This window comes from Ceratina calcarata, unplaced genomic scaffold, assembly GCF_001652005.2.
Source record: "Ceratina calcarata isolate Rehan_Ccalc_2016 unplaced genomic scaffold, ASM165200v1 scaffold557.2, whole genome shotgun sequence".
Lineage (NCBI taxonomy): Eukaryota > Metazoa > Arthropoda > Insecta > Hymenoptera > Apidae > Ceratina > Ceratina calcarata.
In genome coordinates, this window is record NW_017176762.1 from 69,937 (window position 1) to 85,795 (window position 15,859).

A 15,859-nucleotide genomic window follows, 5' to 3' on the forward strand; every position below is an offset into this window, starting at 1 on the left:
CACTACAACCTTCAATAAATATTTAATTCCGAGCTGTCTGATAATTCTGAACACGAGTATGGATAAACGTAGTATCAGAGGAAAGAAAAACGAAGTTCTCCTTTCTAAATAATGAAGAGAATTTTAGAAACGTGCAGCATTGTTCCCCGGGCCAAGTGGAGTAAGCGAAGCTAAGAAAGGGTTTCTACCCTGCCTAAAGTTGCACGTTCTAGTTTCCCCTTGTCTGAGGGCGCCACGTCTCTCGCATGACATCCCGACAAAGAACACCCTCACATACACGTATATATGTATTGTGCGACACAGCTCGCTATTTACGTGGCACAGGTACCAAGAGGAAACGTTCACGTGATGAATGACCCCAGTATAATCTGAATCTTATTTCCTACCCCTATCTGACGACAACCGTGTACACATTTCCAACCATTTGTTCAGTTCGTAGTATTATTCCCTTCTAGCAAATCCAATTTCAAGTTAAATTAAACATTGACGCTGCGAAATAATAAACGACCATAGGAAAAAGTTATATTGTCCACCAGTTTCGCATTAACGTAATTTGTTTTAGATGAATAATTTCATGAATTGCTTTTTATTTACCAGGGGATTTATTTTATACGTGTCATTTAAAGGTAATAAAAATGTATGGAAGATGTATTCGATTTTATGAAAGTAATTTAAATAATTTAGTGATCCATTTGTTATATAATACTACAAATTGTATTTCACGATTTATTAAGCAAACATTTCTTCCACGTGTCATAATATCTGAACGAATGTCTATATGATTAGGCGAGTCGATATTTAGTCGGCTAATTAAAAACGCTGGTCCTGGTATGTACGAAAAATAACGAAAAACCATGAATGAACCTAAATGTACGAAAACCATGTTCACCGCGACCTGATTAAGGGTTAATAAGCAACACACGCGACCGAAATTAACAACCTCGTTACATACGCCCATGTATGCCGCGGCTGTCTCATTTCTCCGTCTAAACCCGCATATCCACTTGTAGCATACCAACGAGCAACCGTTGCATCATTGTACATAAATCATATAATAAATCATATAAACAATTGCAAAATAAATCGTACATATAAACAATCATATAAGAAATCATATAAACAGTCATACAATAAATGGCATATATAAACAATTATGTAATAAATGATATAATAAATGATGAATTATTCAAATAAAAGTATATGATGTAATAATTTCTTTGAAAAATGGGCATTCTCGAAAGCTGCTAATTTTTTGATGACACGACAGAAGGACATGATGCAAGTGGATGCGCGATTTGAGAGGGTAGACTCCGATAACGACGCGATAAGGCAGAAGGTCAATGTTACCTACTAAATTGGCGAAAAATAAGGGTTCACGCCAGTGGATTCTACGTCTCTATTTCTCAGAGAACCAGGTCAGACTTCATTTTAATATTTATAGTTCGAGATACATTCCAAGGCGCTCTGGTAATTATGCAATAAGATTATACAGACATTTAATATAATAAATATTACAAAAGGAAGGAGAAATAGTGTGGTTTGGATTTTAAACAAAAACGTTAAGATTAAATTTGCAGTCAAAGAAGCAATCGAATTATTACAATGGAGATATAAAAAGTCGTCAAAAAAGACGTAAAAATGTTATTTATGTTCTTTCATAAATGCAGTCAAAATTTTATTATTCAACCTAAGAATTCAAAATGTAGTATCTTTTTTTTTTAATAGCCTCATTAAATACTTAATAATTGCATTTTATTGATGCAACACTTAATAGCTATTTTATCATTATTTTTATTTAGAGACTCGTGCAACCTTAACCTGCAGTTTATCGATAACGTCGCGACGGCAGAGAAGGTGTGGTAAGGAGGCTAGGTGGATACGCGACGGGGGTGGATTTGATCGAGAACGGTGGAGGCAGAACTCCGCCACGTGCATGGGGGGATCGTAGACCGGTGCGGTGAAAATACAACGTGTAGGATGGGCTCGCGTGATTATCGACCCCTCGACGCCGCGGCGTTCGTAGCAGGGATGCAGCTGCCCCTTTCACCCCGCCCCAAACCGTTAGGTTTCGCTCGTCGGCAAAGTTCAGCCTTCGAGCAGCCCAAACGGTTCTCATGCGGTCTCCCCTGCTGTCGGATAAAAGTTAGCAGAGAAAAAAAGCGGGATTCCAGTTCGAGGAACGAACATAGTTTGGGGTGAAACTACGAGGGTGAAGGTAGTGTCGTCCTGCGTTCGGATGTTTAAAGAATGAAATTGCAGTCCAACATATACGTATACTAGAGGCAATAGAATCAACTAGCCAAGGGCTTGGAATCGCATTGATGAAACGAGACCGACGATTGCACAACTCGCTATCATTTCGCGGGAATTACGCAATGATAATTCGTCTGCAACATTGACATGCGGAAAACGATTAAACAAGCTTCGTCGGTGGCTATGAATCGGAGCAACGATTTACGTAACGCGTATCCCATATTAGAAGGCTTCGCTCCCTGGAACCCGTAAGGTTGAGAAACACGGCGGCCGCCGGATAATCAAATCGCAGTGGTTCGGCTGGAACCAAGGTGGCCGACCTTGACAATTGCAGTGTTTCATCGATACTTTATTTTTGGAGCCACTCCGAATACCTTCTCGACAATAGACGTCCCTCGCGCCGCGCCGTCCTCGTCGCCTCTCGCGACGCAAGTTCACCGACGTTCATTGATCGTTTTCTTTACCACTCCCATTATCTTTTCTTTAGCGCGGCGAAAAAGCAGAAAACAGATACGACAGGAAGTAACGTGTGGCTAATTGAAATGAAGGATAGACTCCTATTAGCTACCTGGAAATAATGTTTTCCTCTCGAGCTACTCGAAGCTGCCACGTTTTTATAAACTGCGATTTGCATATGCAACAATTTTTAAATCCTTACTTTAATTTCTGAAGATTTTCGTAACATAAATTTTATTATGTGATTTGCGAAATAAATAATCTGTACAGGTGAACCTGTGAAAACGACTGTTATATATGTAAATATGTAAAGCGAAGTCGTTCGTCCATTTATCAGAGTTGTGATACGGCTTGGTATGCGCGATATACGACGATCAGACTGGTTTCTTCGAGCAGACGTGGTGTTGCGTTGCTTGGACGGACGCACCGATATGTAATCGCTTTCCGATTTGCGAATTCATTGAGAAGAATGCATGACGCGACACGTTTTTGACAGCGAGTTGAATTAAAAAGAATCACGAAATGGACTTCCGATAGAATCCGACCTGCACATTATCTGATATCAGATAAAAAAAATATTCCACTTTGCAATTTACTTCTGTCGAACCAGGTAAAATATTGATCCTCCGTTGTCAGGCCGTGACAGACGAGAAATACAGGAAGATTTAAATTCGCAAACGATTCATCAATAGAAATTAATTTATTCAATTGTCAAAGTGTTAATTAATTATCATCCAAATTACACGAAACCTATCCACAATTTTTTTACACTAACATACTATTTTTTATATTTGAGTGCAATTTAGTGCAGTTCACCAAAATCTATGTTGTCTGTCTTTTTAGTTACACGTTAATTATATTTTAAAATTTATTAACAGAAGAATATGATTTCTCAAATTGTATACCTTTAGAGATGTATTTGCATGTAAATGAACTGAATAAAATAATTTTTTCGTACAACAATATTAAAATGCGACCGACTTGCGCTATCTCCCGAGATGCCAAAAAACGCCGAGAGGAGAAAACTGTTTTAACTGCTGGACTTTTAATGTCATTAAAAGGGCTAAGTGTTTTATGCTTTATAATACAGCAATAATAATCTAAACGAAATCGCGTGCGATTACTACGTCTGCTTGGGGAAACCTTGACCAGCTCTGAGGGTTAAATTATGCGTTGAGAGCAGGTAGCTCACTTGTCCGCGCCACGAGACTCTCCATAAATAGACTCGTAGGACTTCCATTAAACAGAACTGAATCGAGATGCTCTTTGACCATATTACGTTTATCAGTTCCGGTGAATAGACCGCGGTTGCTTATGCAAATACACACTAATATGAACACCGCTGTGCCAGCAAAACTCGATTGACAATTAAAAGATGCAACATGTTATATTCTTGCATACTGCGTCGAACTGTCTATTGGATTCAATTCTGACACTATTAAAAACAACAATAATGAAGTCTGTAGCTTTGACTGTAGATATAAAAAAAAAAAATGGTATGAACAGCAAATAGAAAAGATTCATTTAATTAAAAAATAAAATGCATATTTCTATCTATGAAGTACAAAAAGAATTTCTATTTTTATTTCGTATAAAGACTCGTAGTCTAATTATAACAATCATACCATAAATGAAGTATTTACATAATAGTATATATGTATAAGTCAAAAAAGAAGAAGCACACGCGTTCAAGTAAAAATGTTGATATCTATGTGTCTCGAGCATAATGCAAATGCTCATTCATTAAGTTTCTAAATACATAACCGTTTAAATGCCGGCGCACCGCGCGGCGATAAAACATAACAAAACTCACCGTAGTCCAACGATTGTTGTTGCTGCTGCGCGTACTGCGACGTACTATTCGCCGGCGTGACTCTGAATCGCTCCATTCTTCTCTACTCACTCCAAAAAAAAAAAAAAAGAAGAAACGAGCACCACTATCGGACACTAGAAACCCCTCCCCACGTTTTGTTTACGTCCGAACTACGTTTAGCCCCAAGGGGCGCGTGCCGCGCGGAAACCGACGCGATAATTTAACTCTTCAACGGAACGGCACTTTCGTTTAAGACGATTGGCGAACGCCTTCTCCATTCGCCGACGCGAATATTACAGTCTGATTCTGCCGGCAGCCGCTTGTGACCGTGCGACAACGATAACGCGCCACGAGGGAACGAACAAAGAGCAGTCGGTACGGAGCGAGGAGGACGATACGGAGGTAGGGAGACGAATGAAGCGGCTGCGAAGCGATCGCACGAGCAAAAGAAACGGAGAGAACCGCGTGGGGAAAGAACCGCGTGTGTATGCGATGGCGTGTCTCCGCTTCGTCCTTATCGCACCCGCGAGGATAGATGTGTGCTGTAGAGCACGCTTGGGAACCGCGTCTCATAGGCTCGCACGCGTCCAGAACGGACCGCGTAAACTAACGCGTGCCTTGCGCGCGATAACGCTCGCGTTTGATCGAATCGCGCGTGTTAACTCGCCTGGAAGGGGCTCCTCCGCTCTTTCTCTCTCTCTCTCAGTCTTCGACTCTCTTCCTACCCCTTTTGTCTTACGAATTTCGCTTGGAACAGCAACCGCGCCGCGCGCGTTTGGAACACCGACTGCGCTCTTTGCGCTGACACAAAGCCTACTCATGGCTTCGCGGCCCGATCGCCTGTTTTATGTATGTAGATGTGTGCACGCGTGTGTGCACGCATACGCCAGAGAACTCCGGAGTATATACACGAGGACGTTTACTCTGCTGACAATCAGACCGGCTTCACACTAGCATATGACAATTCGGTTGCATGTTAATCAGACAAAATTTAGAATTGTATCAAGCCATGTATTTAATCAACGAGAGTATTGCAATGTATGAATTACGTTCAAAAGATTTAGTCGATTGTTTAATTTGACACGATTCATTCGTACTGTGGCTGCTAGTGTGAATCGAGCCTGAACCGGCTCCGATCCGGTGGGCGCCACAACAAGGGTACCCACGTGTGCGTGCCATCCGCACCGGCTGCTTCCAGGAACGTAACAATCGCAGAACTACCCTCGATGGAGAGCCATTGGTTGCTAACAATAAGGACCGGGTAAAAGAACTTTGCCCAGAGTTTCTCTCTGCTTCGCCTCGCTGGAGAGAATAAAAGGGTGGACGAAGTTGTAACTTCATTTGCTTCTGGCCACGAACATGTCCAGCAAATATTCAGATTTTTGTTCACATTCCAATTTCTACTCACTGGCTTATTTTTCTATAACTTTAAGTATCAAAAATTCTATGGTTTTTACTTTATTCTTCTAGAATTATGACCTGTTAAGGGTTCCAGGGTTAAAGAGTTTATAATATATAAACTGGTCGTTATTAATGTTAATAAAAAAATAGAAATTTCACTTTACGCTCCTTGAATAGAATATATGTATTTTTGTATTCATATATTTCTTATAAACCCATGAAATTCACAATCTAAATGATACGGATTATGACCGAGAAAATTGAGAGCTGAAACCATTTTAAAGGAAGCCAACATGATAAAGAAGGACGTTAAACGAAATGCGAAAGCGTTAAGATTAAATTTGAAGGGAGTAAAAGATGCAATCGAAACAATTATTGCAATGGAGCTATAAAAAGTCGGCAAAAGGTACATAAAGAGGTTGAATTTCGTCTTAACTTGGTCTCTGTTGGCTGCCCTCCAAAGTCACCCGCTCCACGGTTATTTCGAATCACCGAGTCGCGAAAATTGAATTAATTCAGAAACGAATTACTAATCTCTAACGCGAGACTTGCTACAGCAGAATACACCTAGTTTGTCACGGTAATGGCGAAACACTCGAAACTTTTGACAAAGTGCATGCGATAATGAATCACGGAGTTATTACTCGAGGATGATATGGAAGTGAGTACTCGAACGTAGCCACGTGTGCGCTGTGCAATCTGCATATACCGTGCCGGGTTTCCCCAGGACCGTACGTCTGCCTCCTTACACCAACCGATGCGGTTCTTACTTTACTAACAAAAATGAAAGAAGTAGGGCTCGAGTTCGAATTCCGGCGATCGATGTCTTTGAAAAAAGCTAGAGGACCTAGTTCTCGGCTTTTGTACGTTCAGAAACCATTTGACTATGTAAATGGTCACGCAGCCGGGTTTCAAAAGCTATGAAAGGAGAGCGTCAGTCCCGTGAAGTATTGATTATCTAGGAATCTCTTTAAGTGCGCCTCACGTAATTGTCAATTGGATTTTAATCTGAATTTCATCCGAATCGGTAATTTTGACCTTTAGTGAACTATGACTCTTTGATGGAAGCGGGAATTTAACGAAACATGTGACTGTAATTGCGGTTCCATGCATGAGTTTTCTGTATACATTCTAAGTATGTATGTACGTATTAATGTATGCAATTTCATCGCAGTGATAACGCGACTGTGGCGGGTTGCACGTACGAATTATCACATTTTCGTTCATACAGTGATGAATAATCTCAGAACTTGTTACCCGGGTAACTGTTCTAGATGGCAGCAGAATGCAGAAACCTCCTCTGCGGGGAAATCTCATCTTTTGCATTAGCAAAATCATATGTATTAATTATGTTATGTGTTTGTACTACATGATTACATCAACTAATTTACGTGTATCAAATTTTACACCAGTTACACAGTAAATGTCCAAATATCTATTCACGTAACAATTTCTGTTCACTATCTTTTCTCCCTATTATTTCAAAAGCAATTTTAAGCAAGTGAGTATTTAGATATTGTATCGTGAACAAAAATCTTAATGTTCACTATAGAATTTAATTGCCGTAAACGTCTCTGTACTTTCATGCTATTTAAAACGTGGCGACAACGTAGGCATTGCTTCTGATAAACGCTTCTGACAATGAGATCAAAGTGATATCCAGTGTTTGTCCAGTTTTGAAATATTATGCGGAAACACGCATTCTTTCGGCTACCTACGGGAGGTAATAACCGTTTCAATGAAAAGACTGTCCAACCGCCGATACTTTTCTAGTCATCGTTCCAACCCTTACACAAAATTTATCGAATAACTTTCCATAGTTTAATTACAAATCATTTTTCGTAATACGTAATACGTAATTAGGAAGCAGAATAGACGTTTTAATCTTAAGTAAAGTTCACTTAAGTATTAATGTCCATAAAATAATTACCAGACAGCATGAAAACATAAATCATGGCATTGGGCATTCATACACACTTTCTATCCATAAATCTCTTTTTCCACAACGAGAGCATGAGTTATGTCACAGGTTGAACTCTGACACCATACGAAATATGAAAAGCTGGTGACACGTAGCCGGATGTTAGCACGGTACGTTCGTAAAACGTTTTGCTCACGAGGAAAATCGCATTAGCATTTCAAATGCATGGAGATCCACGGGCAGAGTGCTCCGATTTAATGCGAAAGCTAGAATCAAAACCCGTCAGATCTGTAAGGCTGTGCCAACCGTACTCTTTCCATTGATACATAATGCAAGTCCATTGTAGCATTCGTTACTTTTTATCCAACAAGCAAATATATACAAGTATATCATTAGCGATGCGTTTCCAGAAGTGGGATTAAGTTCGAGTGCTGCGAATTCCCAGTTTTTTAATTAAGTACATAAATTGTAATACATTCGATTGACTAAATGTGTCGTATATGAAGGAACAAAGAATGAAACTGTTCGTATGTTCATTTTAATACAGCTATTGGTAGTTAAAGCGAGTATGGTGGAGGTCTTAAGTGAAATAAAATGAAAAAAAGATCCAAAGGCGTGCGAGGCGTCGGCAATTTTTCTGTCCTTGTGCAGTTAAGGTCGACAAGCCCCTGGTCGTGCTCCGATCGAAGGCGAGAGATTCGAAGGGAGGCAGAAAACAGGAATCGGTTGGCCGTGCACCTTGGCGTTCCGTGGCATCTCGAGGCGCAAGAAGGGAACGACACAAGGCGCATCTGCCATTGTGTGAGAATACGTGTGTGTAAATTTTTTTGTTCGACTCGAGGGAGCGCATTTCTCATCATGTTCCTCTCCGTCCTCTCTTTCTGCCTTGTTCTCGATCGCGCTCGACGTTTCGACGGAACAGCTGATCGTTTGCCCCTTTAATTGGATCGCGGCTTCGTCTCGTTCGTCGACGCCGCGGTGCTTGGCCGCGATTTCAATAAATATTCCGGCATAGTGCTCGCTCGCTCGGTGAGCTCGCCCAGTGCGTTTAAGCGTGCCTGTGAATACGTTGGTTTGTCGCCCGGTGCACGGTAAGTGTCGTTACTTCGGTTATCTTTCTTTAGGTTAGGAAGCGCCTTTAAAGCTGCGTGCACAATGTCTGGATCTGAACGTGGACAACCTCGCGCCGTGGAAAATAATTTTCATTCAAACGTATGTACGTATGTGCGTAAATCGTTATACTGCGGGCATCTAAATCGGACTTCCGATCGAACGAGCACAGACTCTTTGTTCTATCTTTAAGCCTGAGGAATTAATTATAAGCGAATCAAATCGTGTGCTTTTGTTCTTTTGATTGAAACGCAATGGCGTAGCGGAATTCGTAGAACAAGTGTGCACATATATTGATAGATTTAAAAATTGAAATGCCGACCAAGCTTTTAATAAATTGCTATTCTTTTTAATTCAGATGTGTCACAGGGTTGAACCATTTTATCGATGTAGGAGCGGTGTTCGATATCTGTTTCGCGAAGGGGATCATTCAACCGAATGTAGAGAAATATTCGATGAACGTAGCATTGGAAGGGATGTCGTAGAGGCCGCGCATCGTTCGAACGACGCGTCGCCATGACGGTGCAGCTGGCCATTATGTTTCCGTGCCGGGGAAAGGGAAATGGCGAAAGAGAGAGAGAGAGAGAGAGAGAGAAAGAGAGAGAGACACATTGCATCCACCATAACGGCTCGAAGTTGCGTGACGTCGTCTTCAATGGCCGCCGCCGTGTTGTCTGTGCATGTAACGGAGCGCGGTATTATCAGAGACCGCGTTCCGCGCTGGTACACGATCTAGTGTTTATCGTTTCTCGTTAGTATTATTCACCACGCTGTGGTCAGACGTGCGAACCATGGGCTCGAAGAAGCACAAAAAGCACAAGCGCGAGAGGCACGAAGGTGAGGGGACCGGACAGTGAAATCCGGCGTATCTCGGCCCGTCTTTGTCGTATCGTCGTCTGTCGTCGATTTATTTGAAGCGTTTCGTTACACATCATCTTGGCATCGTACAGGCCGTCGCGTTACTTGAATCGCTTGTCCGTTGGTGCGTGTTACGTCGTGTCGCACACTGTGTCGTGCTCCGAACAAGGAACGCTGGAACGCGCTTACGAATTCAAACGGCGCCTCTCGACAATATCGCTTAAACGCGATTATTTCTCTTTTGTTTTTTTTTTTTCGTTTTCTGTACGAATCATGCTCGCGTTTGACAGTTCATTGCGCCACGTTAGCAGGTGTCTGCATACTGTGTTTCAAAGCTTCCATTCTCAATTGTGCACCACGCAGCCTAAGACTGACGACGGGTGTCTTTCATTTCTCGAACACTCCGTTTTGTCCTCGTTTCGTTCTATTCAATATTTCTCTGTTAGTTAATAACTGATTTGTTTTCGCAATACTCAGGACGTCTCACACGTCTTTCCGACGTTCTTGCTCGTGTCAACCGTGCAAGGATTCAAATGAAAAAGTAGAAATGAATATTAAAGATGTATGCCAGGCGTAGAGGTTTCTGACTAGCCGAGATGATAGGATCGGTCGATGCTTCGCACAACGTTTTCATTGGAATCCTTCTTGTACTCATAGTTTAATGATGCACAGGAATATTGACTACGTTTTCACCAAGGACAAACTGAGAGTGAGGTTGGAGTATAGAAGTGAGGTGGATGCAAAAGTATAAACGAAGGTTCCACAGCAACACGTGTGAAGTGGAAGTAAGTGACGTGTAACAAACGACATGGACTGGTTGCACGACAGAAACTAGCTGTGCTTCCAAAATTTACTCAGAAGTCTCAAACCCTTTTTCACTTATATATATATATATGTACATATATATGTATATATATTTTGTTGTCTGTCAAGATCAGTTGAAGTGCAACAAGAGCGTCGAACTTACGTTTCACTGTATTTATTGGAAATAATTGTCTGGAATACTGCTATGACTGTTGCACTTCAATCACTTAGTACCCTGGCTGTTATGTATTATGGCGACAGAGGCCATACATGCTTTTGCTTTACCTCCACGAGGTATTCTCAATATTAAACAGTTGCTCCCTCCTTGATTACTCCCACAGACTCAATCGGTCAATGCAACAACAATTATTTTATCGCATACTTCTCTGTCAAGGTTTATTTAATTTTAAGTCAAGCTACTTCCATCTCGCTTCCAGTTTGTTGAATGTGAAAACAAGGTCACTGTCCTGTTATACAATCTTCATTATCATCATTATTGTCATCATCCCCCCTTCACCCTTTCTGTTAATATCCCGTAGACGTTCATTAATTCAACATTACACTATTTGTTTTTCTCTCCACACCTCTGCAAGATTATACAATGCAATATGTAGCACAGTAATTTTTTTTTCTTCATTACAACAATACGCTGTAATTCTGCACTTTTGTATGATTTTCCGCAAGACATTGTTTTATCGCTGCATGCACTAGATTTTATTTATAGCTTTACGCTTCGATTATACTCATGTTTATTAAATGATTTTTTATGGAGTCCGAAATAACTATGCCTCTCTCTTTCGATTTCAGTTGAGGGGCATTATACAACTCCGGACAAACCTCGTACTTTGAAATTAATTCTGAAAGTAGGGGGTAGTAGTGGGACGCCTGAATACGGGAACGAATCCCCGAGTCAAGCAACGATGTTGTCGCAGCACTTAGGCGTCTACCAACAGCAGTTGGGTCTCAACTGCTCAGTAACGCAGGAATCGGAATACGACAGGTACTTGGGGCACAAGAAATTGAAGAAGAAAAAGAAAAAGAAGGACAAAAGGCACAAGCATCATCACAAAGATAAGAAGCGGAGGAGAGAGGAGTCCAGTCAGGAATCTGTAGGAGATGCCGATGAGAACCTGGTCGAAATCCCTAAAAAAATTCCGAGTCATCAACTGCTGCCACCGAGACTACCGTCCAGTGGTGAACACAGGCTCGGTGTCGTTAGCCACATTAGTTCTCTCTCACCGCATCGCGAGCCGAGAACTTGCGTGCTTAGGAAAATTGCCGAGCGCACGCCGCTCCAACGATTACTAGAGCATCTCTTCAGGTCGATGGAGAAACGTGATCCCCAGCAGTTTTTCGCCTGGCCGGTCACGGACAGTATCGCACCCGGATATTCTCAGATCATAACTAATCCCATGGATTTCAGTACCATAAAGCAAAAGATAGACGACAATAACTATCAAAACTTGAATGAATTCATCGATGATTTCAAGCTGATGTGCAACAACGCTACCACGTATAATCACCCGGACACCATTTACTACAAAGCAGCGAAGAAGCTGTTACACGTTGGCCTTAAAATGGTTACACCCGAGAAACTTCGTCAGCTGAGACCCGTTCTTACTTACATGCAGGATCTGTCCAAGGAGGAACTCGGGTTCGAATTAGGTATGGAAGATCCGAACAATCCGGATGTTCCGGTGACGGAGGAGCAGATCGAACGCGAACGAGAACAGGAGGAGCGCAACGAAGAAGCGGAGGAGCTCCGAAAGGAGAACCAGAGGAAGATGAGGCTGGCGAACTTAGGAAAATTCGAAGCTATACCTGACGATTTGACTCCTGAAGAGATATTGAAGCAGGCCCGCGGTGCTGCGAAAGTCGCGTCGGAGAAATTGACACTGAAAAGGTTGAACTCGAAAATGGGTTTCCTGAGACAGAAGAAAGACGGAACTACCAGTTTACAAATCATAGTCCCGGGAGATGGTGTGATCCCAGGAACTAATCAGAGACCGGTGTCGTTAGGGCAACTTATAGGCAAATTGAATCACGGTACAGGAGCGTTAGCAGGCTTTCGAGAGGACAGGAGGAACATGTCGAAACCGGTGAAACCCTTGTACTACGGTGCCTTCGGTTCTTATGCACCCAGCTATGATTCCACGTTCGCCAACCTCACGAAAGACGAGACAGACTTAGTTTATCAAACTTACGGTGACGAGACCGCTGTACAATACGCAGAATCGATACTAGATTTCGCTAAAGACTGTGATTACACGTTGACTATGGTCGACGATCTGCTGGATATTTTGACGGGAGGAGATCACAGGAAGACTAAGAAATTCCTCGAGGAGAAGCGACGGCTCAAAGAAGAGGAAGAAAAGATAAAACATTTATTAGAGAAACCTATGCAAGACATGAACCGCAATATCGCCCCCGCGGACATCGTAAAAGTGGACATCGATCAATTAAAAACGCTGTCGGATATAGGAATCGATATTAATTTCTTGGAGAACTTAGGTAACTTTGTGTGAAGCAAAATTACGTTTTAAAACACTTGCGAAATCATTAGTAACACTTTAAATTTAATTTTATTTTACAGAGGAAGAGCTGAAGCTCGTCGAGGAACGGTCAGCTTTGCAGAATCGATTGGACGACACTTCGCAAATGTTAAGTCGGTTGAAGCAAACGCAGCACGAGCGGCTCTCGACACAACCGCCCGCGCACTTGTCGAATGTTCCTAAGCCGTCAGAATCGGAAGTGGCGATAGCCGATAAAATCACGGATAATTTAACGGAAATAGCTAAGAAACTCCCGCCCTCGGCAATCGCGCCTGTGGACGGATTGCGAAGAGCTATGGGTATTGCGCCTCTTGGTGGGCCGGAGCCTATGGAGGTTGAACCGATCACGCATAACCCGACCATAGTTGCCGAAAGCAGTTTGATGACGCAGGCTGCCGGTAACAATCAAGTTCCGGCGAACTTGTTGTCGGCGCCGTCACCGATTCAAAACGCGAATTTGCTCAGCCCTAGTAATCAGCAGAATCAGCCGATGAACATCGTGAATACGAGCCAGGCTCCGATACCGATACAAATTGGTATAACCCACGCTCAGACATCCGCCTCTTTATTGAACACGGCGGAGACGTCCGCGGTACCCGATCTCGAATCGGAGCTACGCGAATTTTTGGAAAGTGACCCTACGTTAGGACACTCGCCACTCCACGACGACAAAACATTGGAAGATATACTGTCTGAATCTTAGTGTGGACGATTCTCCGATTATATTGATTTCTAATTAAGATTCACCTCTCGCAGGTTGTACATTTTATTACGTATATACGTTTAATTTTAAGCGGGCCGGCCAATAAATCAGATCGTGTTTGAAATAATCATGTTCTCATTCGACCAATACCATATTTAATTCCGTTTATGAAATTTGTGTAATGAAATATCGCATAGACTGAGAGAGTTTGGAATGGAATATAATTTGTGAAGCATAATATTATTAAATGACGAATTGTAAGACAAATACTGTTTGATACTGAAGTACGGCTAATGAATTCCGAGCAGAAGTCTGCTTTATTTTAATTCTGTTTGTCAGTAGAACCTCTGAATTATTTTGCACTTTGCGATGGAATGTAACTCCGTTTTTACTTTAAAATGGAAATGGAAATATGAAATAGGAAATTGTACATAAGGTGTATTTTTAAAAGTGGTAAATGCATTTTCCTTTGAAAGAAGAAAAGAATTGATATATTCCCATGAGAGTTTTCAAAACACGCTCTTTTACTTTCTCGAACTATCTTTCCTACTTCTATATATCTAGTTTTTCCAATCGATTATCACGAGAACGCGAGTTATGATCATTGTGCATAGCGATATCGAAAATTTCGTTTCCGTGCGAAAAACAGAATACATCATTTTTCAAAGAATTAATTTCATCGTTCATTTACATACCCAATGCAGCGTACGGTGTCCTTGTCTCCGAGCATAGTTGATTCACTTGTTCACTTTCATTCACTTCTGTAAAAAGACAAATTAAGAATAATGAAATGAAATAAGTGACGTTCTATCAAACGAAGACGAATGTTTCACTCGTAGCAATTTTAATATGGCTGTTGATTTTAAACGCGACTACGTAATTGCATTGAATAATAATTGCTTGGTTCAACAATTGCTCGTTGAATTTTAACGAATTGATTCGTCGAATTCTATTGTTACCTAACTGTTAACAAACCTATTGTTCGTTATTGTTTTCCATTTATATGAATATAAATAATAAAATTGCCTCCATACAACTGAATTCCGAATGCATGACGGGATCGCGATTCGAATACAGATTATTAGAACGAATTTAAGTGCTAGACATCAGATTATATGAGCACACGTACCTGGTATTACATTATTTTTGATAAGAATATCAAATACACGTAAAACACACTTTTTTCTTGTAAAATTTCAAAATTTAACACGACAAAACGCGGCAACTGTTACGAATAATTCACTCCACTGGTAATAGAGATTCACGTATGGTGGCGCTAGTGATACTGTTTCTAGCAGTCGTGACATGCTGCGCCAAAATCAAAGAAATGTATTATGACTTGTGTAGTACAAATTAAAATAAAGGAACAAAAATAATTTTGTACGGATTAGTGGTGATATAGGCAAATCCTAAACACTCTTCTTTTTGATAAATAAAGATATTTCAATTCAATTTAGTCGTGAGATTCGAAAATAACTCATCTCGGTATATGGAAGTATACTGCATAAAATTTTACATCAAAAAGATCAAAAAAAGAAAACTGTTTTACAGAATTAATTACTTGCATATTTTAGAAGAAATCATATAAAATTTTATAAAACAAAATGTACTGAAATTGAATAATGATTATAAGAATTGTCAAACAAGTCCCTTTGACTCCCCTTGGTAGACTTAGTGTTAATGATAAATAAATATTAAATATTATAAAATAACGATAAATAACACGTTCAATAGTTAAATGAAGTGCTTCAGAAGTCTTATTGCCACGTTAGAAACCCTACAGATTGTTCATTTAATATTTCATACACGGAATTGTTGAAACGAGCAACGTTCTAATCAGTTTCTGCTCCGCCCGTTACTAATTCTTCCCTCGCATTGTTCAGAACTGTTATTTATGCAGCGTGCAAAGTGCACAGCGCTCAGAACCGGTCGATTGTATAGCCATGTAACGCGGTGCTGGCATGGAACAGCGAGCAGCGAGTGCGTAG

The 15,859-nt window shown here is 41.0% G+C and overlaps 1 protein-coding gene across 6 annotated transcripts; it reads left to right on the top strand.

The window, feature by feature from the left end:
• Window positions 1-8,632: 8,632 nt before the first annotated feature.
• On the top strand, window positions 8,633-14,541 carry Brd7-9 (Bromodomain containing 7/9). Of its 6 annotated transcripts, none has more exons than XM_026817137.1 (4): window positions 8,668-8,935; window positions 9,313-9,791; window positions 11,424-13,127; window positions 13,210-14,541. In XM_026817137.1, the coding sequence occupies exons 2-4, from the start codon at window positions 9,746-9,748 to the stop codon at window positions 13,869-13,871; spliced, it is 2,412 nt and encodes an 803-aa protein (XP_026672938.1). In that variant the 5' UTR covers window positions 8,668-8,935; window positions 9,313-9,745; the 3' UTR covers window positions 13,872-14,541. The 6 variants fall into 6 exon arrangements, with proteins under 6 accessions (XP_026672941.1, XP_026672938.1, XP_017887344.1 ...); XM_018031855.2 differs by lacking the exon at window positions 9,313-9,791 and adding an exon at window positions 10,485-10,597 and having other exon boundaries at window positions 8,669-8,935; XM_018031853.2 differs by lacking the exon at window positions 8,668-8,935 and adding an exon at window positions 10,485-10,597 and having other exon boundaries at window positions 9,067-9,791.
• The last annotated feature ends 1,318 nt before the right edge of the window (window positions 14,542-15,859 follow it).

What these genes read in the sequence shown, in the direction of transcription:
- Brd7-9 (XM_026817137.1), top strand. Translation starts at nt 9,746, where the DNA reads ATGGGCTCGAAGAAGCACAAAAAGCACAAGCGCGAGAGGCACGAAG. An exon ending in CAAGCGCGAGAGGCACGAAG is followed by an intron (nt 9,792 to 11,423) that starts GTGAGGGGACCG and finishes TTTCGATTTCAG; the next exon opens with TTGAGGGGCATTATACAACT. An exon ending in TAATTTCTTGGAGAACTTAG is followed by an intron (nt 13,128 to 13,209) that starts GTAACTTTGTGT and finishes TTTATTTTACAG; the next exon opens with AGGAAGAGCTGAAGCTCGTC.